The 14,837-nt window shown below is 39.7% G+C and overlaps 1 protein-coding gene across 1 annotated transcript in view; it reads left to right on the top strand.

The window, feature by feature from the left end:
- Positions 1-14,837, top strand: part of LOC133376984 (actin-fragmin kinase-like) — a 106,307-nt gene that overhangs the window by 43,093 nt on the left and 48,377 nt on the right. The window contains exons 9-10 of the mRNA XM_061610141.1: positions 12,196-12,296; positions 13,309-13,394. Of these exons, the coding sequence (XP_061466125.1) occupies positions 12,196-12,296; positions 13,309-13,394 (187 nt within the window). The remainder of the gene's footprint in view (positions 1-12,195; positions 12,297-13,308; positions 13,395-14,837) is intronic.

Here is a 14,837-nt window from a genome sequence, read left to right as displayed (position 1 = left end):
GACATGGCAGTAACAGCTAAATGCAATTCTTTTCCATAGTGTGGTGTAGTGGCTAGTGTTGGACTAGGACCTGGGTGACCAGGGTTCAAATACCGACTCAGTGATGGAGCTCACTAGGTGACCTTGGGCCTGTCAGAATCTCTCAGCCTAGCTTACATGATTCTTGTGTGGATAAAATGGGGAGGGGAAAAAACATGTATGCCACCTTGAGGTCCTGGGAGGAACGTTGGGATATAAATGTAACAATAAATAAATATTAAACTATGTGTAGAACTGTCAGAGCATTGCATATTGTGCTACTCAGATGCTCACCCAGAAATAATTGCCATTCACTTCAGGGGCTTGCTAAACCATATGAAAGGCGCTTTATTTCTAATATAAGTGATTTTTCACTTCATTTATTCCCTCTACCAGTTCTACCATAACTGAGGGAGCTAATACCAGTTTATGAAAATTTTGAAATTATTCTTTGCTCACTCAGAGCATGAAGGGGAGTGTGTTGTTTTTTAATACTCTGGAGTATGCATAGAAACCTGAACATGACAAATTACAGCCAACCTAAAATCATTAGAGAACACAATGCACTTGCTCAAAATGCAAGCATGACAAATTAGTAGCTATTTTTCCCCTCAGCCTCCAAGAATTCAGATGCATGTGCCAGACAGGAAAAAGGGACTTGCAACAGTGCAGCATTCTGAGGAGCTGCCATCACTGTAAAGCACTAGAAGTGCTGTAGTCTCCATTTCTCCAGTCATCTTTGTATATGTTATTTTGTAAAGTGACAGTTTAAAATAAAGTATGAATAACCCCTTAGACATGACATGTGAAGATTTGATTTGGCAAGCTGCAATCCTGTGACCACTTTCCTGGGAATAAGCCCCACTGAATGCAATGAGACTTACTTCTGAGTACGCATGGATAATGGAATGGGTAACCTTTTTCAGCCCAAGGGACACATGCCCTTCTGGGGGCCACATGCCAATGGTGGGCATGGGCAGAGGCAAAAGTGGGCAGAATAACAAACATAGATTTAATCTTTGTGCAGTAGATTAGTTTTAACATACATTTAGACACCCTTCCTATTCTCCAGCCAGACAAGCAAAGGGCACTGAACTCTGACAAGGGCACATTTCAGCAAGGCAAAAACATTCAAGGAAGATTCAAAGCAAGGTCAGTGAGGGGTGTAGCTAGGAAGGGGTGTGGCTGTAATGTGGTGTGGGAAGAGCCCCAAGGGCCAGATAGAGAGCTTGGGGGACCACATTTGGCCCTTGAGTCTGAGTTTCCCTATCTCTGATGTATAGGGTTGAGCAGTAAGCCTCCTGGATCAGATTTAAGGTACATTGGGGCCACAGATGTACAGAGATGATCCACACAACAATTCAAACCAATAAGTAAAATGCTATTTTGTTTAGCAGTGAGTTACAAAGTCTAAGGCATGTCCCAGTCAGGATTCTTGTAGATACGGGAAGCTGGACTATAGATCCAAGTGCAGATTTGTAGGAATTTGGACAATATGACTCATTCTATATATTGATATGATTGCTACTAGAAAACTTAATGGCAGAAATCCTTGAATTTGGTTTATAAATAAATGGCACTTATGTAGCTTTGGATGAAATTTTGTCTTGGCATAAGCATGCACAAACACATTATTATGCCTTGCCTTTGCCAAGATCGATTTTGTATTTTTCTGTAACTAAACTACTGTAATAAATGTACTAAGTTTAAAAAATCAACAAGTGGAGCTCCCAGCATAAAAATAATAGATGTTGTTCCAGTTGTATAATCACATTCCTTCTGAGCTAGGCAATGTACCAATTATTGTGGTGGAACAAATTATTTGGTATATTTTCAGTTACTATAAGGAAAGCAATAATTTGATCACTGGGAGTGGGGGGCAATAGTGCCTTCTGTTCACACAAGTTCACACACACATACACACCAATTCCCCTTTACCACTGCATCCCCTCCATCCCATCCCGGAGGATCCTCTGACAGCCCTGTAGCCAACCTTCTTTGATAGGTGGGGCAGCCACATTTCTAGATGGGCAATTGGGGGTAGACTCAGAGCACTAGCAAACCCTCCCCACTTGCGGAGACGGCATGAGGGTCAGGACAGGGGAAATGAAAGGTAGTGACTTTCCCCCTCACTCTTACTCTATCCAGAGAGTGTGTTAACTTACATGAATGAAGTTTAGTCTATTGAATTGCCTCACCCTTTTTTGAGAGACCCCCGGGAATACCAGATTCAAAAGCTTGACTTTGCCTATAGCTATAGCCCTCTTTCATTTGTAGACTATCCCTGTGCTCTGATTCTTCATGAAATGAAAATTTTTGATAACGACAATGAGCTCCTGAGATTGGCTTTGATACCGCGTTAGGTATCTCCGTTTATTCCACACACAAAACCAACTTGCCAATTCTACACTTTTAGGGAAGGGCAGAGAGAAACTAAATATTTTAGGGCATGTTTCTTAACCTCCTTGAGAGTCCCTCCCTATATTCTTGTTCCTGACCTTTAGATTTTCCTTCCTGTTAGACAATCAGGGAAAACCTTTTAACTGGTTGCTGTAGAAAGGACTTAGTAAGCAACTAGAACCTAACTGTGGAAAGCAATTGAATTTTTTTCTGGTTGTTGGGTTGATTTTTTTGCCCAGAAACCCCAAAAAGCCTTCATACTGAGCTGTTACAGAGGCAGAGTTACAGACTAGGTAGTCAGCCAGTTAACTGTAGTATGTACATCAGTATTTCTATGCCTGTAGGGCTTTTTCATCCTTTGACATCAAATACTCAAGAAAAAGAAGATAAAATAGCCACTATGATTATGGGAACAGAGTGTTTTAAAAGAGTAAAGAGTTGATCTTTCTGTACAGAAACCCTGAAAAGGCCTCATGCTGAGCTGCACATATTGGGAAAATCAGAAATCAGGCCTGAGTTATAGCCTAGGTGGCCAGGCAGCCAGCTAACTAAGTGCAGTGTTGTTGTTGTTATGTGTCCTCAAGCCGATTTTGATTTATGGCGACCCTAAGAATCAGTGACCTCCAATAGCATCTGTTATAAACCACTCTGTACAGATCTTGTAAGTTCACGTCTGTGGCTTCCTTTATGGAATCAGTCCATCTCTTGTTTGGTCTTCCTCTTTTTCTACTCCTTTCTGTTTTTCCCAGCATTATTGTCTTTTCTTGTGAATCATATCCTCTCATTATGTGTCCAAAGTATGATAACCTCAGTTTTTATTATTTTAGCTTCTAGTGATAGTTTGGGTTTAATTTGTTCTAACACCCAATTATTTGTCTTTTTGTGGTCCATGGTATCCGCAAAGCTCTCCTCCAACACCACATTTCAAATGAGTTGATTTTTCTCTTATCTGCTTTTTTCACTGTCCAACTTTCAGATCCATACCTAGAAATCAGGAATACCATGGTCTGAATGATCCTGACTTTAGTGTTCAGTGATACATCTTTGCATTTGAGGACCTTTTCTAGTTCTCTCATAGCTGCCCTTCCCAGTCGTAGCCTTCTTCTGATTTCTTGACTATTGTCTCTATTTTGGTTAAAGACTATGCCAAGGTATTGATAATCCTTGACAAGTTCAATGTCCTCGTCAACTTTAAAGTTACATAAATCTTCTGTTGTCATTACTTTAGTCTTCATGACGTTCAGCTGTAGTCCTTGTTTTGTGCTTTCCTCTTTAACTTTCAACACCATTCGTTGCAAATTACTGGTTTCTACTAGTATTATGGTATGGCATATCTTAAATTATTGATATTTCTCCCTCCAATTTTCACATCTCCTTAATATTGGTCCAATCCTACTTTCCATATGATACGTTCTGCGTACAGATTAAACAAATAGGGTGATAAAATACACCCCTGTCTCACACCCTTTCCAATGGGGAACCAATCAGTTTCTCCATATTCTGTCCTTACAGTAGCCTCTTTTCCAGAATATAGGTTGCGCATCAGGACAATCAGATGCTGTGGCACCCCCATTTTGTTTAAAGCATTCCATAGTTTTTCATGATCTACACAGTCAAAGGCTTTGCTGTAATCTATAAAGCATAGGGTGATTTTCTTCTGAAATTCCTTGCTCCCTTCCATTATCCAACGTAGGTTTGCAATATGATCTCTAGTACCTCTTCCCTTTCTATATCCATCTTGGACATTTGGCATTTCTTGCTCCATATATGGTAAGAGCCTTTGTTGTAGAATCTTGAGCATTACTTTGCTTGCATGGGATATTAAGGCAATAGTTCGATAATTACTGCTTTTCCTGGGATCCCCTTTCTTTGGAATTGGGATGTATATTGAATGCTTCCAGTCTTTGGGCCATTGTTTTGTTTTCCATATTTCTTTACAAATTTTTGTCAAAATTTGGACAGATTCAGTCTCAGTAACTTGTAGCAACTCTATTGGTATACCATCTGTTCCTGGTGATTTGTTTTTTGCAAATATTTTAAGAGCAGCTTTCACCTCGCATTCTAAAATTTCTGGTTTTTCATCATACGGTTCCTCTGTGAATTATTCTGTCATCCTTGCATCACTTTTATAGAGTTCTTCAGTGTATTGCTTCCATCTTCCTTTTGTTTTATCTCAGTCACTCAGTGTGTTCCCCTGTTGATTATTCAATAGTGTTGATTATACCTACTCTTAGTTTAAATTTCCCTTTACTTTCTCTAATCTTTTGGAATAGGGCTGTTGTTCTACCTGTTTTGTTGTCCTCTTCTATTTCTGCACAATAATTATTGTAGTAGTTCTCTTTGTGCCTATGTACTAGTCACTGTATTATTGCATTTAGGGTTCTGACTGTGTTTCTATCTCCTTTTGCTTTTGCTCTCCTTCTCTCTTTAACCATTTTAAGAGTCATCCATTGAGGTCTTTCTTTTTAACTAGAGGTATTGTTTTTTTTCATTCTTCCCTGATAATGTCTCTGACTTCAATCCGTAGTTCTTCTGGTTCTCTATCAAGTAAGTTTAAAGCCTCAAATCTGTTCCTTATTTGATCTTTATATTCTTCTGGGATATTATTAAAATTGTATTTTGGCATTATGATTGTTTTGTTCTTCTTCTTTAGCTTTACTCTGTTTTTGATATTACCAGTTCATGATCTGTACCTCAGTATGCTCCTGGTCTTGTTTTCACAGAAAGTATGTAATTTTTCCATTTTCTGCTACAAATTATATAATCAATTTGATTCCTATATTGACCATTTGGTGATGTCCACATGTATAGTCATTTTTTTGGTTGCTCAAAAAATGTGTTTGCAAGAAATAAATTATTGGCTTCGCACAATTCAATAACTCTTTCTCCTTCGTTTCTATCTCCTAAGCCCTGTTTTCCCATAATTCCTAGTTCTTCTCTGTTCCCTACTTTTGCATTCCAGTTCCCCATGATGATCAGAACATCTTGTTTTGGTGTGTGATCAATTTCTTCCTGTACTTCTGCTTAAAATCTCTCCAATTCCTCTTCTTCTGTGTTTGCTGTTGGAGCAATGACTTGGATGATGTTTATGTTAATAGTTTTCCTGTTAAATCTCATTGATATCACTCACTCAGACCTTGTGTTATAGCTCCTAATTGCTTTTGCTACATCACTTCTCACTAATAAAGCAACCCCGTTTCTTCTTAATTTCTCATTTCCTGCATAAAATATTTTGTAGTGGCCTGATTGAAAGTGTCCCATTCCTGGCCATTTTAATTCACTCATACCAAGTATTGTAATGTTGATATGTTCCATTTCTTGCTAGACAATTTCTAACTTTCCATTGTTCATGCTTCTCACATTCCATGTTCCTACTGTATATGTCATACAACTCTGGACTCTTATTTCGCATCTGTGTACATCAGGCTCTGGGCTTCCTTTCGGCTTTGATCCCAGTAGCATCATTATTTACTTATTTATTAAACTTGTATACCACCCCATAGCCAAAGCTCTCTGGGCGGTTTACAATAACTAAAAACAAATACAATTTAAAATACATCTTTTAAAAACAATTTAAAAGACAATTAAAAAAATTAAAACAATGTAGAACAATTAATTACAGCGCTACTCATACTTGTCCATTGTTCTTCCCCGTAGCTCGTTGAGTGCCTTCTGATCTGGGGGTTTCATCTTCCAGCACTATCTTGTGTTGCATTTTGGATACTCTGTTCATAGGATTTTCATGGGAAGAGGTATTCAGAGGTGGTTTACCATTGCCTTCCTCTGAGTTTGGATGCATCTTAGTCTGGTGTCTCAGTTTTGACCATTCCGCCATGGGTGCCCCTGTTAAGAGTCTAGCCTTTTGGTCTAGACTCGTGACAGCATTGCTCTCAGCTTCTGTGACACTCTCAAACCCCCTCATCACATCAAGGTGTGCATCCTAGAGGAGGAAGTGTAGGGTACACATCAATATTTCTGTTCCTCTAGGACTGTTTTTATCCTTTGGCATCAGGTACTCAAGAAAAAAAATAGCCACTATGATTGTGAATATAGTGAATGCTTTAAAAGAGAAAAAGGTAATCTAGAGTAGCCATTTTTTCAGATCACTATAAGTTCTCTCTCTGTTTCACTCTTTTGTGATAAGCATCCAGTTGTGCTCTGCTCATCATAATAATTGCAGAATAAACTCTTCCTTCTTACTATAGGCAAATAACATGCTCCTTTATTGTTGGCTGGGTAGAGAACACAACTGAAACTGAAAAGCAGAGCAAAGGAAACTTTAAGGGGTGGAGTCTAACTCTGCCCCATAATACAAAGTTCTAATATTTAACTCTTTAAGGGTCATGTTATTATATAGGCTGTTTTTTTCCAGGATCTCTTAAGTAATTATAGGGTGATTGTGATCATGAAATATCCAACCTTAGGGAAAGTCTTGAGTAACTGTTTTTTTTTCAGGATCACTTAAGTAATTATAGGGTGATTGTGATCATGAAATATCCACCCTTAGTCAGGGAAAGTCTTGAGTAACTGTTTTTTTCAGGATCACTTAAGTAATTATAGGGTGATTGTGATCATGAAATATCCACCCTTAGTCAGGGAAAGTCTTGAGTAAGCAGACTTTTGCGGGCTCTTCCAGATGAGGCTTTTGTTGTGCACTCACCCTGCCTTATTCACTGACATTTTAAGAGGATCTTATTCTTAAATTGCTCCTGTTCTTAAAACAAGTTGTCAAAAAGTCTTTTCTTCTGTTGTGTGTATGAGTCAAACAAGTTTAAATTTTCCTGGGCTGTTGAAGAGGGCAACCTTCCCAATATGAAACTTTAATCCTATACAGTAGGGCCCCGCTTCCCAGCGCTCCGCTTCCCGGCGTTCCGCTAATGCAGTGGCTTTCCTCCCCTCTTTTAAAGCCGATTTTGCGGCATTTTCATGGCATTTTTGTGCGACGTGCCCCATTAAAGTCAATGGGGTTCCACTTTATGGCAATTCCCACTTTACGGCGGGGGTCCGGAACGGAACCTGCCATATAAGCGGGGCCCTACTGTATTTGCTTTTCTGGGAGTAAAGCTGAAATGCTAATCCTACATACCCAGAGTAAACCCCATTGAATTCAATACGACTCACTTTTGAGTAGACATGGTTAGGACTGTGCTGTAAATTAATGGGACTTTTGAGTGAACATAGCAAAGATTGTGTTTGTGTTGTAAATCTTTCCCTCTCCAATCCTATTTTTTAAAGCAATTAGGCAGGGCTTACATAGATATCACTGTTTTTATTATGTAGGAGACTAATACTGATTTTTTTTTTAAAAAAAGTTCTGCAATGACTAACTCATTTTGACAATAAACTATTGTATGGGGTGTATGTAGTTTTATATCTCCAGTGTGTGTGTATGTGTATGGAGTCTTCCCAACAACCCTGTGAGGTAGGATTGCCAATTGGAAACCAAGGCAGCTCACAACAAGAAATAAATCCCTTTCATAACTATAAAAAGTATAAACAGTTGCAAAACAGCTTAAAGTGACATGATTCTGAATTTTGGGATGGGTGAGTGTTTCTTATAACTTGAGGCTGCAGTTCTGTGCAGGCTTCCCTGTTTAAGTAAGCCCCATTGAATACATTGGGTCTTGCTTCTGAGTAAACAATCATAGGATTGCACTACAAATATCTTTACAAGTTGTGTACAGTAGGTCCCCACTTTACGGCGTTCCATTTTCCGGCATTCTGCTGATGCGGCAGCTTTCAATTAGGAGAAATTCCCCGTTTTAAAGCCAATTTTGCAGCATTTTCACGCAACGCGACCCATTATAGTCAATGGGTTCTGCTTTACGGCGATTTCCGCTTTACGGTGGGGGCCTGGTCCCTAACCTGCCATATAAGTGGGGCCCTACTGTAAATAATAAATATCTTTGACAGTCATGCTTCTATAAATATTTCTTCATACCAGGTCCTGATAAGTATTTGATTTCACACTATGCTTGCACATTATTACTTCCTCTACATTTTAAGTGTGCCCTTCTTCCTTGAGGTTGTCATGGTTCCCCTCTGTGGTTTCATTCTGAAGGGCAGATTAGGCTGAGAGATGGTGAGTAGCCCATGGTCACCCAGTAAACTTTATAGCTCAGTTCAATTTTAAAAAATTAATTAAAACGATTTACATGCAGGCAAAGTTTATTAAGTAGATCCACACAATACATTTAAAGCACATCCAATAACATTTAAAGTGCATGACGTCCCCTAAAGAATCCTGGGAAGTGCAGTTTCCCCCTCAATTATAGTTCCCACCACCCTTAACAGACTACAGTTCCCATGATTCTGTGGTGGGATTAGTGTACTTCAAATGTGTGTTTAATTGCTTTAAATAAATGATATGGATCTGCCCTAGATATGCTGTGTATTCATTAGTGAATTGAAAAGAACAATTTTAAAAGATACTTTTTAAAACAGTGGTAGGGTATATGCTTTGCATGCAAAGGTCCAAAATTCAATCTCTGAAAAACACGATTGTCTGGAATTCTGGAGTGCCAATGCTAGTCCATGTCATCAGTAATGAGCTAGATGGTACCAAATAGCCTGAATCGGTATATGGCAGATTCCTTTGTTTCTAAAAGTGGAAAGAGAGCCATGGGCCACAGTGACTCCAAAATTTATTTATGTATTTTATTTACAACAGTTATATACTGCTTTATTGTAAAAAAAAATCTCAAATCAGTTTTCAGAAGGAATTAAAACACTAAAATTATTGGTAAAAGCAGTTAAAGAAAGGTATTTAAAAACATCCAAAATAATAAAACCAACAATGAGTTAAAAACAGATAAAAAAATAATAGCTTCTACCTGCCTGGGTAGGCTTGCCTAAACAAGAATGTTTTTAGCAGCTGCTGAAAAAAGTACAATGAAGGTGTCTGCCTAATGTCGATAGCCATGGAGTTCCAAAGCATAGGTGCTGCCACACTAAAGGACTGATTTGTTACAAGAGCAGAACAAGTACTATGTGGCACCCATAGCATGGAAAGCACATCTTGAACCTGGCTGGGTAGCAAATTGGCAACCAGTACAAATTTCAGAGCAGAGGTATTATGTGCTGATAGGGTCTCACTCTTGTCAGCAGTCATGACACAGCATTCTGCAGTAATTTCAGCACTTGGGTCAGGGTGTGCTGCATGGGGATTTGTGTGACCTTGGCTGACTGGCTGCCAGGATATTTTAATTTTGGTTTTTGGTTAGGAATCCTGACTGGTTGTGGGATGCTGAGTTTTCTGTCTTACTCATAGGAATTTTGTTGTTGATGGTATGGTATTGCGCTTAGGAAATCATCATTGTCTTTTCTTTTTCTGTTTGCATTTCATTTACCTTTAACCTCATTCCCTTACATCCATAGAATCAATAACAGTGGTTCCATGCACTCAACTCAACTCCCTTAAACCCACTGATGATACACCTTGTTGGTTGCCTGACGGTTTGTTTCTTGCCTAATAGTGGTAAAAGACAATTCATGTACTGGGAAGTGTGGCTGCAATTGTTGTTGTTCACAAGCTGCTGTCTGTGAAGGTAGATCAAACCATGTGTATTTTCTGTCTGTCAGTTATTACTTGCTGGAATTGGGTCAGCTATCAAAGTGAGTTTATAGCAGCCCACAAAGTAAACAGAAAAGTGTAAAGAATCTTCTTACTTTTATCCATTTCTCAGACCTCTTTCGTGAAGGGTCAAATCTGTAAAGAAGTTTGGAGCAGCCATGTGGAAAGGTACGGGCAGGGTGTTCTAGGCAGGGGGTTGCCAAATCTGCTTGGATATGGATATCTTTGCAGAGGATCCCTAATCAAGCTTTACCAACAGCACAATTCAAACCGTATCTACTCAGAAGTAAGTCCTGTTGAGTTCTATAGGGCTTAGTGTGTTTAGAATTGCAACCTTCAGGGGCATCCATGTTTACTCCTGAATGCTCCCATCTAACATCTCCACAACACGAGGCTTCTTTCTTCCTACAATGGCCTTCTGGTGACTGGCCTGGCCTGAGGACACTTAAACCCTTCTTGCCAGAATCAAGTAGCTAGATTAAATGTTCCCTATTCAGGCTCTATCTTTTAGCTAAGATTTCTATCTTAATTTCCAATCAGAAAAATGTTTTTGTTTGAATTGTATGCTCCAAACAACTGTGGTTAATGCTTAATGTATCATGCTTAATGACATACCTAGCACCTGCCCCTGTGACATAATTAGGGGGCCCCTTTGACACCACTTGGGCCCACCCTGTGACATCACTACAGCCCATCTCCATGACATCACTACGACCTGCCCCTGTGACATCACTAGGGCCCACCCCTGAAATCTCAGGCTTTGGGATGCTTCTGACCTGGCACCTATCACCCACAGATTCCCTACCTTATTTTCTGGGTGCAAATTCCTTGATGTGGGAGGAGGCTGCAAGCATATGGTGATGATCACTGGCATTGAAACACCTGCAGAGATGGAGGCATGCCATCTTGGATGTACACCGAATGACTGTCTGCAGCCCATTCTGGGTCTGGAACAGGTCACGCTGATCCTGCCTGGGAAGATGGGAGGCCTAGCTCCTTGATGTCACCATTCCAGGGTGTCATCAGAAGAAAAAAGAAAACATTAGGATGGGTGTTCTTTATTCTTGGAGGGGGCAGACAACACGGTAGCCCAACTGTACCTAACATGGTGTGATTCCAGTGGGAAAGTAGGGGTTTCCTTGATTCAGAATAATTAGATCCCAGAAATGAACACACACCCCTTTGTGCTTTTTAAAAGCTTGGCTGCAGTGTAGCTCAATGTCAATTCATTTGTTCAAGGTAGTTCCTATGTTTCCTGAGTTCTTATTGTTTCACAATTTGTTTTATAGTGTCAGCACATTCCAAACCTGGGGGAAGCATTTCCTATAAGAATAGTTTAAAGCAGTAGTTCCAAAACTTTTTCCCCCATAGACCACTTGAAAATTGCTGAGGGTCTTGGTGGACCACTTAATGATTTTTCTGCCTGTTGTAGCAATTGTCATGCATTATGCTATTTTTAATTTAATTTTATTGTTTCAATTCTATTCCACCTCTCCTCGAAGGAGCTCAAGGAGGCATCCACAAACATTGTTCTGCCCCTCCCAATTAGGGTTAGGCTGAGAGACAATGAATGGCCCAAGGTTACCCAGTGAGCTTCACAGCCGAGCAGGGATTTGAACCCTGGTCTCCTAGGTCCCAGTCCAACACTCTAACCACTGCACCACACTGGCTTTGTAACAGATGCTGTATAATTTTGATTGTATTTTTATTGCTTCTTTTAATTTGTTAAACTGTATTGTATTGTGTTAAAATTTGAATTCCATAGAATTCAGATTGTGAGTGTTCTTCACAGACACGCCATGGACCACCTGAATGAAAGTTGTGGACAGCTGGTGGTCCATGGACCACGGTTTGGGAGCCCCTGGTTTAAAGCATCTGTTTCCAAGCAGTGCATGTCCTATAACTTCCTGCTGAAATCCTGTAACTTTTCATACCACAAATACTCTGGTTTATGTTTGGTCCTGCTTTTGCAAGAGTGCCCCTCCAGATGGCAATAATGCAGAAATATTGGGGAAGCATGACAGAACAACTAATCAATGTAATTATGGATGGATGGTCCAGTATAAATCTACCACTAATGCACTAGTGACATGTTGCAGAATACACCTGAATAGGTCTTTATATCCTTTTGAATTCCATGACATTTCTGTTTGAGTAAGCTGTGAGGCACAGCGTTCAGTTCAAATGATGTTTTAACTTTTCAGGTCAGGCCACGCTTTTGCAACAATTGGAGACATCATCTATATGTTTGGAGGTTGTTCGGATGAAGATGAATATTGTACTGATGTGTTTGCACTGGACACAGGTGACTTTCATTATTACAGATCATTTCCCTCACTGTATGAATTACTGGTGTAAATTAGCAAAGTAGTTTTATAAACAGATGAAAGTCAATATAACAACCCTGCACCTCTTTTGCATCTACATCAGTACTATCATCCCAGAGAACTAAGAAAATCAGAGCCAAACATCAGATAGCAACTTATTCATGGAAATCAGCTTTGAATTCCACTCCATAAACAAAGAAAGGAAGCCATGGAGATATAAGTAAAAACATGCAGGCAGTATTCTAACTTATTGCTCAGTGAGAAATTACCTGCCTCCAATTTCTATTATTCAGGCCAACCAGTACAAAAGTCCTTGGAAAATTGACATACACTTGGGACTTTGGCACTTATTTTATAATTGTATTAAAATTGCAGTGAACCCACCAGACCAAGCTAATTACATTTCTGTAAAAGGTAAATCCCATTGATTTTAATGGGAACTAAGTGTGATAATTTGGTCTAGAACCAACCTTTTGTATGTACGTGTATGCCATTTCCTGTTGGCTCACTGGCCATCTCCTAGAAAAGCCATGTTGGGTGAGTGCACTAGACTTCCACAGAGCTAAACTCTTAATGTTAAATGCCGTGAAATTCTTCATTGCAATCTTAAACCACATTGACTCTCACTCCCTGATCTCCTTTCTCAGTTTGTGTAAATATTGCTGTGAAATCTGCTCACTTAATAATATCGGCACTTACTGCTTTGGTTAGTGATGCTGTTATGATCTTCCACACGTCCATTGTCTCTGATCAATTACTCCAAAAGCCATGGGTGTGAAATTAGAGCTAATGTAATTTATGAATGCTGTCAGGTAAACTTAGAATAGGCTAAACAGTCTGGTCAATGGGCTGCTCAGTGAGTTAGCCCTATTTTGATAAGAATAAATGAGTGCAAATGTCAAAGACTGAAAAAGAGCAACACTCACAGATGAAAAATAACAATGCAAAACATATATGTACTTTTTCTTCTCTCCCTTATCCCTGCCCAAGTATCATTAATGTGGCAAAAGTGTAACATCAAGGGAGAAAAGCCTATTGGAAGGGCACATCATACATTTACAGCACATCATGATAAGGTAAAAACCTGCAAATTTTATCCCTCTGTTTTAAATGAGGTTGCCTTCAATTCCATTGGGTTTGAAAGAAGAATGGGAAATCTTGTTTGCATGGCACCAGTGGGCTGAAGTGTTTATAGCTGGGGTCCCCATTGTGGCACCCATGCCCCCAAGGCGCCCTCAGACAAACACACCCTTAAAACATGAAGGTTTTTGTTTTGCTTTTGTTGTTGTTGGAGGGGTTGTCTGTTTTTTGTGGGAGCTGCTTTCTACCTGATTTATTTGTTTTGAGGTGTGTATCGGTGTTTTGCCTGATTTGTGGAAGGAAAGGGTTTTGAGCACTGCCGGTTTTTCTTCTGTGAAATGGGTATCTTATGGTGCCCATGACAGTTTGCTAGATTTCCAGATGTGCTCCAGCCCCAAAAAAATTGTGGACCGCTGATGATCTATACTACTGTAGGTAAAGGAAAGGTAAGTCATGTTGAACTATAACAAAAAATTACAACATCTATAGTAGTGCTGTACCTTATTGTCGGAGTCCTTGACAAGGGTGGTAGGCAGAAAACATCACCGTTTTGAAGAAATGGATCTACATCAAATTACAGAGCTAAATCCTCTGTACAAATTCTGCACATAAACAAGAGTCTCATAGAGTGCCTCCAGTCTCAGTATTTACAGGAGGGATTCATGTGCATACTGGAATTTTAGGTTTATTCAATTAAACTGGATTAAAGTGCTTTATTGCCCTAGTGCAGAGGTAGGGAACGTTTTTGGCTTTGGGAAGCCACCCCACAGGTCACCTTTGACAGATAGGTAGAATGACCCACCTGTCAATTAAATGACATAATTATGATATTGCATGATTGACATGTGAATCATCCCGCCTACCTGCCAATGCTTTGCAAGCCTTTCTGTGCTACTCCTTTCCACCTCTGATGCCTTTCAGGCCAAATGAGGAGCTCTGGCAGTTTGGCCTGAGGGGTGGAGGTTTCCCTCTCCTGCCCTACCCTAACACAACACACCCATTTTTAAAACGAAACAGACTTTTTGCAGACTTAGGAAAGAGACCAAGAAATGCATGGAAAAGTGTGGGGTGAATGAATGACTAACTGGAAGATGTATAAACACTCCACAAGCAAATCAAGATGAATGCGGGATGAATTCTCATTGTATAACCACCCCTAGAACAAATCAGAACAAATAAGGACTGGACATAAGTCTAATCTCCATGTAAGCTTTGTGCAAACAAATTAATGCTCAATAACAACATCATCTGGAGGAGCCCATAGGCAAGAAGGAGGCCACTAGAAGTGATGTTAGATTTATGTGCACTCTGCATTCCACAGGATTAGGCAGTATACAGATATTAGTTGTACTTTACGTTTTAAGGCTTCTTGGGACATGAATCTGTTCTTTTTGCTTATGTTACTACATAAAACATGTACATTGATGGTTCTAGGTTAA

Source organism: Rhineura floridana, chromosome 1, assembly GCF_030035675.1.
Source record: "Rhineura floridana isolate rRhiFlo1 chromosome 1, rRhiFlo1.hap2, whole genome shotgun sequence".
In the NCBI taxonomy this organism is placed as follows: Eukaryota; Metazoa; Chordata; class Lepidosauria; order Squamata; family Rhineuridae; genus Rhineura; species Rhineura floridana.
Note: the sequence above shows the minus strand (reverse complement) of the source record. Positions and strands in the feature narration are given on the sequence as shown.